The sequence below is a fragment of the Saccoglossus kowalevskii genome, chromosome 10, assembly GCF_978046115.1.
Source record: "Saccoglossus kowalevskii chromosome 10, keSacKowa6.1, whole genome shotgun sequence".
Classification (NCBI taxonomy): domain Eukaryota; kingdom Metazoa; phylum Hemichordata; class Enteropneusta; family Harrimaniidae; genus Saccoglossus; species Saccoglossus kowalevskii.
The window spans coordinates 23189026-23201161 of record NC_140650.1 but is presented as its reverse complement, the minus strand read 5'-3'; the positions used below and the strand labels follow the sequence as shown (position 1 = coordinate 23201161).

Genomic DNA, 12136 nt, shown 5'->3' with positions numbered 1-12136 from the left:
ACAGTTACATGTACCACTGTGATATAACTATTATATTTTTTTCATAATTTTGTTCTAAGTACACCATTATCACTGTTTTGAAACACATTTACAGTAAACATGTTTTTCACAGTAAAATTTGACCTTACAGATCTTAACTAATCTCGAACTATCATCAGGATGAATGAAGATCGACCTTAAGTAAACATGTTTTTCACAGTAAAATTTGACCTTACAGATCTTAACTAATCTCGAACTATCATCAGGATGAATGAAGATCGACCTTAAGTCCACCTTTCAATTGATTTTTACATTTCCTGCCTTTATATTGTAATTTTAGTTCATGCTAATTACAAATCCCAAATACAAAAAAAAATTAAAATTTTTTCAGAAATAATAATTTTGTTTTCCAGTTGGAATTTATTGTTTTCAATAATAGATCATTGAAAATACTTACCCAACTATTTTGCATCTAATAGACGATGAGTCAGTGGAAAACAAATATGCATTCACCAAAATTGGGATTTTTAAAGAAAATTAAATCTGCGACAATGAAGTATATTAGAGATCGCCAAACTGTTTTACTAGCATATATCAAACATTGTATTGTTATTAGATGACTATCATATTTGTTCTATTATTCCCAAGTGCCATAATTTTTCTAACCTAACTTTTGGTTCAACGTTCAACGTTTTACCTATTTTAAAGTATTTTTCAATAATTCTTTTGGGTCATTTTGGACCAAGTGGACCAAATTTTCTATTAGCTTCAGGTCGAGATCAAAATTTTGAAAAAAAAATCTGGTGAAAAGTTTGACATTTTTTTATTTTGTGAATGGTGAAGAATATTGACTTTGGTGTTCAAATGGGTTAATAATAGTTCATGTGCTTGCATAAATTTGTGTTGTCGTATTTTAATACTCCAGCATTCAATAACTGCAAATATTGGTATATATGCACTTTTACTTACCTGGACCATTCTGATAATTCTTTTTAGCATGCATTCTGTCAAGCAATCTGAAATTGTCTTTTCAATATTAAAAACACTGAAATTTTAATAACTTGTTACAACCAAAATGAATGAATCAATAAATGCATAACAATTCGGGAAAGAAATTTTTATTGTAAGTTGTTGTTGTTTAGAACTGTGTATATTGTTAGACTTGTGACCTACTGCTTAGTTTGAAAATGTTTATCGGCTTTTATAATACTATGACATTTAACCATGGCTAAAAGTTGTCAAATATTGATGTTTGATTGTGTGTAAAGACACAAAAAAAAGGCTAAAATATCTGGTCAACCGAAACAGTACGTATCTGCAGGTCAGCGCTAATATGTACACTATTCAGTTGTCGCTCTATTTATTTTGTTTTGTATATAATGCCGGTGTTATGAGATACTTATCAATTTACTTCATCATAAATTTTCCAAGTGGGAACACTGTATATCGATGTGTTATGAAAATGCAAATGAATAAGTGTCTCCTGATTTAGCAACACTATTCACAGGCAGCTGTTTTGAGTTTCAAAAAAAGGTCAATATTTAACCTCATTTATTAAAATAAGTATTATTAATTAAGCAATTAGCAGATTGTAGTGGTCAACATCCATGCTCCGTATTCGTAACATACATTGTATATATAATCATAGACATAATTAACTTTCCATTTTGTCATTGTTATTCTTGTCTAGATTTAAAACCAAGGAATTTAAATCCCCATTGTTGTTTTGTAAAGACATTCGTGTAAACATATGTATTCTACATTGTATGTCAGCATGGGGAATCCATATTAAATATGCAACAGAAAAATGACTGGCATTTAAACTTGTCATAATAATTAATCTTTCTGTTTACTAGAGGTATGCAAGCTTTCAAATTTTGTGTGAACAGACACTGTATTTTAGTTGGGTGGGACCCATATAAACAATGTGTTGATTTAACACCCCCAGCTGACGCCATTATATAAATTCATATCATCAATGGATGGTTTCAGCAGGGGATGTGTTAATATACAACTAAAAAAACTAAGTCTGTATTTTGTCAGGAGAAATGAAAAATGGCCTACTGTAGTATACTTTGTTTTCGCTTGGAATTTATTTTCGCTGAAGGGATGCTTCAGGGAAAATGAAATCCAGTGAATATACTTTTCCCCCCTATAATTTCACAATCAAATCACTAAAAATCACTGAAAATAAATTCCACACAAAACACCCAAAAAGCCTTTTCAATGAAAATTAATTCCAGCTAAAATAGCTTACACTAGTAGCTTACATTATATTATTTAAAAGCACATAAATATATAATTTATACATTTTGCATCAAGATTTATTACTACCAATTATTGAAAAAGTCAAAATTTGATTCTAATCCATACTCGTTGTAAATAGGAGACAAAAATGAAGGGCTTTATTTTAAAGTCAGCCAAACTGCTATGCAAATATTTGGTTATGGCTATCCATATACAAGTATAGTCATGTCGTAGGACCTTTGACACTCAACCGAATAATAAATCACTTTCTACGGTTTTCTGACCTGAATCTTTATTCACTGTCTTGTGTATAGCAACTAAATACTGTTAGTGATCTGGTTTAATTTTGAATACTGTCTTGAATTTCAATACAGTCAGTCTGTAATTCAATTAATTTGATTAGTTGCAAAGTTGTACTAGATTATACAGGATGGTTTTCATCTACAACTGTCTTGCTAAAACATAGATATTGATTAATTAATTCCGTGTCTTCTGTGTGCCCGGTTCGACATTGAGGCCTGTTGAAGACCTGTCCTAGACTGTCAGATTTTACCTGGTAAAGGTAAATTTACAAACTGCCTGTACCTTTTATTTCAAATAATGTCTTAATTTATCTTGGTTAGGACAGGTATCATTTTGGACACTCAGTCAGGCACTTTTATTCTCCAACCAGTCTAATGGACAGGCAACTTAAAATTTTTAAATTAAACCTATCAAAGATTTCTTGACTATATTTCCAAATAAATAAAACAGGTGACATTGAAATTCAAGAACAGTTTAAAGCAGCAAGCATCATGTAGAATCGCAAAACCTCCCGAAAGTGCCAGGATATGTGACCTGGGGGTGGGGTGGGGGTGTAGGGGTTCAAGCATAAGACCTTTATGAGTTTTTCAGATTACTATAATCTAGCTTTAATCTACTGCTGTTGTCTATAGTAGCGTTCACGCACAGCTCCTTAGCATGAGCTAAGAGGTCAAATACCTTAGCCTGTGCTAAGAAAACGTGCACGAACACTTAGCACAGGGTAAAGAAATGCTAAGTACAGATTAAATCTGGCCTGTTTTTAAGACTTGGTTCGGAGCCTTAGCACGGGCTAACAAAGCGTGCGTGAACGCTTAGCACGGGCTAATCGCCCAAAATGTCATTGTATTCACTGTTCATTTGGAATATTTGCTACTATATTCATAACTATTCATTTCGGTCTGCAGTTTCCGACATGACAATCAACGCGAATACACATACAGATTCTTCTTGAGAAAAAAATAACTGACGATGAGACTCTGTGCCACTTCCTTTTTCTTTGCAATCTGCATTTTCTGAATGTTTTTTGGTATTGTTTTATAACAGTAGAACTAACAATTACATTTACCGCCCGCCGCATATCAAATCCATGTTGCATTTTCATGGGAGTACCGAAGTCTTGCGCAGATGAGAAACAAGGTTATACATGGAATAACATTTTATTTTATTTCTTCTCTCCAATCAATGATCTCACTTGCAATACTTTGAGAACCACACAAATCTAATGGAAAAACAGAATTAATTTTATTTTTTTTCGCCCTCCTCGCCCAAGAAAATTGCCTTATAAAAACTCGAGAAACAAGGAATAAAAAAAGTCTGGCCTTATAGCTGCTATATTTTTAGTGTCCTGAATGCATAGGGATGGACTTTAGCCTTTCAACATACCATCCCCTGATACACATAGTGGAGGTAACTGATAGGAATAAAAGTTCTTTGACCCAATCATTTTATTTAATTTTTACTATATTTTGCGTTATTTTGTAATTTTTGGCTGTTTTTAGCTCCACTGTCAACTTTGTGGAGCTTATCATATATATTAGTGATTGTCCTCCATCATCCAGCATCCGTTGTCTTGAATTTTAAAATCAGTTGTTTTTCCCGCACAAATTTAATATGTAATTTGCAATTTTGATGTACATGTATTTTACTTATATTTTGATTGGTAATTTTGAACCAAAATGGACATAATAAAATTTAACAGAAAAATGTTGTGGAAGACGATAAAAGTTTATCTGACTGTTTCAGATCCTTTGATGACTTTGCAAACTTCCTGTTTCACCATGTTTCTAATAAATTTTAACCACCTCCATCTCAACTAACTTTGAATATGGCACCATTTCTCAAGGTTTGTTTGAGGTTTGATCTTATAATCTTAAGTGAACAATCAACAATATTTTTAATATGATGTATTACATGTAATAAATTTAAGATATTCACATTTGCTTTTCATTAAGTATAAATGTGAATAACAAATTAATACCGTACTCAACCGTGTTAGCTCCCAGGAGCCTCAACTCAGAAAATCACGATTTTTTTAGGGGTGGGCGCTTACCCGAGCACCCCCCTCGAAAAAGAGTACAAATGAAAAATTTGATTCATCAAGTGACAGATTACGTCTTTGAGAGAAAATCAAATTATGAACTTAGTTAGTCGTCATTGATTTTCACAATGAAGAAGTAGAAATGATTCGTTACGCAAGACCAAGTTTTAAATTAGTTGCATTTTGAAAGGGTGGGCGCTTTGCCGAATTGACCCCAAATATAAAAATTGTGCAAAAGTGAGGGGTGGGCGCTTGCCAGGGCATGGGCGCTAACGCGGTCGAGTACGGTAAAAACATTAATCTGAATCGGTCTACTACGAATTTTGCCATGTAATATGTAGTAAATCTGTATTTAACCACTGAAAAATATTTAATTAGGTCAGCGGCCTAATTTAAAAAGTGAAATTATAATAAACATGCTGCCTGAAATTAGAATTTTATAGCAATGTTCCTTTGTGTTCAATGAATCAATGTAAAAAGCCATGTAGACCGTAAGCCATGTTGTCCTCAGGCTGTGTGCTTTGTGATCTGACATCCTTGATATTTTGTGAGCTGGAATCTGGCTTTTAGCCAGCTACCTGTCTACCTGTTATTTTAGACAGGAATTCCACATTTCAGACAGGGTCAAAATTTCATTTTTGACAGGCAAGATTTCTACAAACTTGCCAGTAAATGACAAAATAAGCATAAATAATCAACAAAACATTGATTTTATGTCTGTGGATACAGACTAGGGACTGCTATCTTTCATTTCAATAAAGTTTTTAGACAGGCACTTTTTAGTCCCCGTTCGGACGTTGTCCGAAAACGGGGACTTATAGTTTGCCCCGTGTGTGTGCGTCCGTGATCACCTGTATCTTGAACATGCATGGACCGATTAAGTTCAAACTTCACTCATACATCACACATCATATGGGACATATGCACATGCATTTTTTTCATGATCCGATTAACGATAGCCGAATAGCGGCCATTTTATGACCGAAAATGCATTGAAATCGCACATTTTCACCATTCCGGACCCGGATCTCAGTTATGCATGGACGGATTTTGTTCAAATTTGGTACATACATTAAACATAATAGGACCTTGATGCACGTCATTTTTTTTTCCAGATCAAGTTTGAAATGGTCGACTGGTGGCCATTTTGTTTTTAGAATTCAGTTCTGGATCCGTATCCGAGACATGTCTGGATTGATCAAGTTCAAACTTCACACACACATGGTACATCATGTCACAAATAGATATGTGCATTTGTTTCATGATCCGCTTAACAATAGCTGAATGATTGCCATTTTAAGGCCGAAAATGCATCAAAATCACGTACTAGTATTTTCACAATTCCGGAACCGGATCTCAGTCATGCATGGATGGATTTTGTTCAGATTTAGTACAATGTGTTGTGCATTTCGGATCAGACAACTGAATGTATATGTCACGTGTCATTGACAATGACTTGTTATTTTCTGGTTATAACCCTTGTTGGAATATAGTTGAAACTATCCAAAAGATAGATTTTGTATAAAACAACACGACTTAGGGACGACGTCAAAAGATCGATGTCGGATAAAAAACTTATTTCCTTTAGTTTGGGGGTGGGGGGTTTTGACCTCAAAAAGTTTCCATCCTACAAAAACAATTTTATTTTTTAATGAAGTCAAAAAAATCTTGGAGTATTTGTAGTTTGTTTTTTTCTCTATCCAATCATGGACAGAAATAACCAAAAAGGGAAAAAAACAGAAAAATGGTTTGGTTTGAATGTAAATCTGTGCGTCAAATGAGGTGCATTTGTAAAATCTTTTTACACCCACCCGACAACCAACTGCTATGCAATACTACTGTCCGATTATCAATTTGTATTTAATGGTGAATGTAGTCTGACGCCATGACCAATATTTATCAATTAAGTTTCAGTGGGGGGTTTTGGAAAAAAACTAAAGGAATTAAGTTTTTTATCCGACATCGATCTTTTGACGTCGTCCCTTAGTGGTAACAAGTGGAATTATTGATGAAACTGTGAACGTCCTTTAGCGATTGAGTTGTGATTTATTATTAACCTTTTCACCACCAGTTCTCGCTTTTCATGAAAATTAACAAAATAGTCCCTATTATAGTCCCTACTTTTCTTCAGAAGATTGGGACAAACATATGCATTATTTTTATTTATTAAAAATTGAAAAATGACCCAAATTTTATCTCTTAGCACCAAAATTAGGGTTAATTTCTAGAAATATTAAAGAGTATATGAGAAAAAAGTACAGAAAAATTACAAATGACAATGACAAAGCTAATGAATTCTGGGATAATAGCTGACTTCCATCTACTTTTCGTTGGTATTGATATTACAGCACAATTTTCTTGACTATTTGTTTCAGCTGCTTGAGTAAAATATATCTGTTGGGAACAAAAAATTGTCTTTAAAATGGCCAATTGTGTATGTTTGTGGTACTGTCATACCAACAAAGTACCAGGATATGTGACCTTTAGAGGTCACTATATCAATTATAGTTAATTAATGTATAGTGTTTCACTTTATTGGTGTATAATGTTTCACTATTTGAATTTCAGTGAATCAATGGTCTACTAATATTTCACTATTTGAATTTCAGTGAATCAATGGTTTACTAATGTTTCACTATTTGAATTTCAGTGAATCAATGGTCTACTAATGTTTCACTATTTGAATTTCAGTGAATCAGTGGTCTACTAATGTTTCACTATTTGCATTTCAGTGTATCAATGGTCTACTAAAGTTTCACTATTTGAATTTCAGTGAATCAATGGTCAACTAATGTTTCACTATTTGAATTTCAGTGAATCAATGGTTTACTAATGTTTCACTATTTGAATTTCAGTGAATCAATGATCTACTGTTTCACTACATGAATAACAGGGAATTAATGTATAATGTTTCACTATGTATTATTATGGTGATTCAATTTTTTTATGTATTATAGTGAACCAATGTATATTTTTGCAGTGAATTACTTTTCAACTATAACATACTTGTCCAACTCGGCACCCATGTTGACTAAGCATCCACCTGCAACGTTTGAGGCATTTCTATTTTCGGTTCACGTTCAGCTAAGCTTCCCTTCCAAAATGCTATAAATTGGGTCTTTGAGCATTGCTAGACTTTTCCCAATACCGGTAATACCGGTAATTCCGGATGAGTACGATGTATGAATTTAAGTAAACGAATATTTGGGTGAATACACAAGCTGATTTGAAATTATTTTTATGAACAATTTTGTAGCAAAACAAGAACGGCAGTTGTCATTCCATTTGCACAACCCATGTCTGATCCTAACCAGTAATAATGACTAAATGCCTACCAGCAGAAATGATCATTCTATCCATGTTCACTGAAGATGCCACATAGATTATTATATATAATCCCACGATATGTTCTCTTTTGATCAGTGTGACTGTGAGCTATAAGGAAGGATTGATGCTACTCTGGTGACAATCCAGAGTGTCTGCTTTATGTCTAGCGAAAAGAAAGTATCATGAGTATATATTTCCACAGTCTGAAAAAGTGAAATGGCAGAGTGTTGTGAATGGGAATATTTCACAGGATATGAATATATCACTACGAGCCTCTAGTGTGCTAATTTTGTTGATGCAATATTGTTCTGTTTTACACAAAAGCCTTTTAATATCGTTTGGTTTTTTAATTGTAAGCTTTTTGTTTTGAATAATAATTCTTAAAATAAAGGCACAAGCTTGCCAACATGAATCAATTGTACTATGTACTGTGGTTATTGGACTGTATACAAGCTTGGAAGGCCTGAAAAACCTCCTGGTAGTTTGTATGATAAAAATAAAATTTGGCACTATGTGATATGCATTTCTTATCTGTTTTGCAGTTCATCATGCATGTGATTAATATAGAAATCACAAAATTACTTGTACAGAAATTAATGTATTATCTCACATTATGTCTTGCAGGGTGATAGAAGTGCCAAACAGTTGTGTGTAACATGGCATGACATTGGTCTTAACTGTAAGTTCACTATTAAAACAATATCCATTAAATAATGGACAAGTTTTGAGTTTCCTGCTTGCTTAGTTACTGATTTTATAACTAATCACTTGCTCCAGTTTTCCAGTTTTTGAATATATATATTTATATGTTGTCGTACAAAAGTATGTTGGGATAGAAAACATGTTTTCCAAATTTTACCTACATTTCGTAAACTTTTGAAAAATCAACATATATATATATATAGTGGCATATGATAACTAAAGTTTGGCACTGGTAGCTTAGCAACCAGATAGCACCAATCTCTTATAATTGTGTATATGTAAACTGTTTACAGTCACCGTCATATTGTTCCAAAACAATACAACATTGTTAACTAAGTTGTTGACTGGTTTGCTATGCTTGTTATTACTCATTACATGATTGGAACAACTTAGGTCAAACCAAGCACAATAGCTTGGAAACTAATAATGATGGACTATGTTTAAGCTCACTTTTCATTTCATTTCATCCAATTGTATAAATTGCCGTATAATAAATGGCAAATTTTTCCAAACAAAAATGTATGTATGGACGCAGTTGGGAGTGTCAGGACACAATCTCTGGTTTGTCTAGTGTGCGGCATAACCTCCTGTAAATGCATGCATTTTGTGGAGCGCCATACCCACGTGAAAATGGTTTTACCACCTCTGTGATGGTACACAGGTTAGCATGTTCATCTTGCATCTAGTGGGTTCTGGGTCAATTCTCAAAGTAAAAATCAGTCTGCCTTGGCTTCAGTACAAGCTTTATTTGGTTTAGGATATTTATTAATTTTACCTAACCACGTATCGATCTCAAGGCATACATAGCGAAGCAATCAGTAGCTAGATGGTGATGAGAGTAATACAACGTGTCAGATTACCCTTGGATGTACTTTGAGGTTAGTTTATAAAAAATATAACACAAAAAACAGGCTAGCTAGATTGCTTTGATATTGTATATGATTGGATCTCCAGCAGATTTGTTGATTTTTCGATGATAACTCTAATTTTAGTGAATATTTCTGTAATTTTTGATAAAACAGGCTATTTTAGCTCTTTTGTTAAAAACGACAAACACATTGCTTTGATATTTATCCGTACCTTGGCCTGACTTCTTATCAAATTTGATACCTTGGAGGGACTGTAAAATTGATTTGGTTCATTCCCCTATCAGATTAATACATTTAGTGTCAATAATTTAATTTTCTCATTTTAGTGAAAATTCTTTTTATCTTATAGCTAGACTGATTGATTCCTTTCTCATTATGCAAAACAAACAGTGGATCTATAGAGGATCTGAGAGACTACTTGTTAACAATTCGCAGTGATAGATAAAACTTGTCACTCTATCGGTGTGACTAATGATTGTACATGTATCTAAATATAGAATATAGCTGTAATATACGTGTAATTAATGAATGGAAGAATGATAACCTAGTTCCTGTCACCAGTCAACATTGATTTCTTTGCTGACTGTGTGAAAGTTGATGGTCACCCTTGTCAGCTTTGTTAAAAAGCAATCATTCATTATTGTTTGATTGTTTGTAGTACAGTGAAATCGTTAATTTTCGCTGGTATTTAATTTTCCTATTTTGATCATATTCACTAGGTTTTGAATTCAAACATGTTAAAAGTTGTTAATTAGTATGCAAATTAGCTAATTAACTTGTGGTAAATTTTTTTTATTTTCGCTTGGAATACATTTTTGGTGAATGAGTGATTCAGTGAAAATAAAGACCAATGAATTTACGTTTGTTTTTCTGTATTTTATATTCAACAAAAATTAGTGAAAAAAAAAACTCCATATAAAACACCCAAAGTCTTTTCAGCAAAAATTCATTCTAGCTAAAATAAATAAATCCTCAGTATGCAGATTAAGTATGATTATACTTTCAAAAAATCACTTACCAGCGAAACTAAATCATTCATTCATGGAGGTTATTGTCAATTGCCCCACATGAATGCTTTCAAAATTGTCAAAATCTTTCACAATTGCAATCAGTCCAAGGCAATTCTGGCAGTTTTTGACCTTAAAATTAGGTTGCCCTGAAAAAACTGGAGTTCCTGCCCTGAATGAGATGAGACATCAATATTTGTACATTAATTATCAATTAATTAATGATGTATGTATACATGATATGCATTTACTATAAAAGCATCATATACTTTCATTTACCAACAGATTTGTCGTTTCACAAGTTTACCCAACATCCTGATATGCTGAATGTTGCTCATAAAATGTGCTTTGTCCATATCAATGCACCTGGACAAGAGCCAGATGCTGGCAATCTACCAGATGAGTAAGTAATATAGTCATCGCTGAATATTTTATTGTACTTTACTGCTTCATGTTGCTGTTCTCTTATGTTGGATCATGGAAAGACAGTACGCCGCCGCTGCGTGTCAATCGATACTCCCGCTGAACTGTCTCTGTGCATACTTTGAGGTTATAACATCATATTCTATTGTTTTTGCAGTTTTCGCTATCCATCAATTCAGGAATTCTCAGATGAAGTTGATCCGATTCTTGATGCACTTGGGTAAGTCAGGATCTGGCGGGAGTTTGGGTAAAAATCTGTGCAATATTAATTACCTAATTTGCATAATGATTAATAAATTTTCGGCTTTTCCACTGATGTCTCAAGTACTAATCATCACATTTCAATAAAACTTGGTACATAGATGTCATAGGACACTGCACAAACCTGATATAGTTTTTAGGGTAATGTCAGTACATATTAATTACCTAATTTGCATAATTAATTCATTTTCAGCTTTTGATATTTCAAGTAGTAATCATCACATTTCAATAAAACTTGGTACATAGATATCATAGGACACTGCACAGACCTGATAGTTTTTAGGGTAATATGAGTACATATTAATTACCTAATTTGCATAATTAATTAATTTTCAGCTTTTGATATTTCAAGTAGTAATCATCACATTTCAATGCAATTTGGTACATAGATGTCATAGGACACTGCACGGACCTGATAGGTTTTAGGGTAATATCAGTATATATTAATTACCTAATTTGCATAATTAATTAATTTTCAGCTTTTGATATTTCAAGTAGTAATCATCACATTTCAATGCAATTTGGTACATAGATGTCATAGGACACTGCACGGACCTGATAGGTTTTAGGGTAATATCAGTACATATTAATTACCTAATTTGCATAATTATTTAATTTTCAGCTTTTGATATTTCAAGTAGTAATTGTAACATTTCAATGAAACTTGGTACATATATGTCATAGGACACTGCACAGACCTAATAGTTTTTAGGGTAATATGAGTACATATTAATTACCTAATTTGCATAATTAATTAATTTTCAGCTTTTGATATTTCAAGTAGTAATCATCACATTTCAATGCAATTTGGTACATAGATGTCATAGGACACTGCACGGACCTGATAGGTTTAAGGGTAATATCAGTATATATTAATTACCTAATTTGCATAATTAATTAATTTTCAGCTTTTGATATTTCAAGTAGTAATCATCATATTTCAATGAGACCTGCTATTCTAGGATTATGCAGAGACCTTA

The 12136-nt window shown here is 32.9% G+C and overlaps 1 protein-coding gene across 1 annotated transcript in view; it reads left to right on the top strand.

The window, feature by feature from the left end:
• Positions 1-12136, top strand: part of LOC100368990 (uncharacterized protein ZK1073.1-like) — a 40218-nt gene that overhangs the window by 12042 nt on the left and 16040 nt on the right. Inside the window, exons 3-5 of the mRNA XM_085504393.1 lie at positions 8519-8573; positions 10758-10875; positions 11053-11115. Of these exons, the coding sequence (XP_085360519.1) occupies positions 8519-8573; positions 10758-10875; positions 11053-11115 (236 nt within the window). The remainder of the gene's footprint in view (positions 1-8518; positions 8574-10757; positions 10876-11052; positions 11116-12136) is intronic.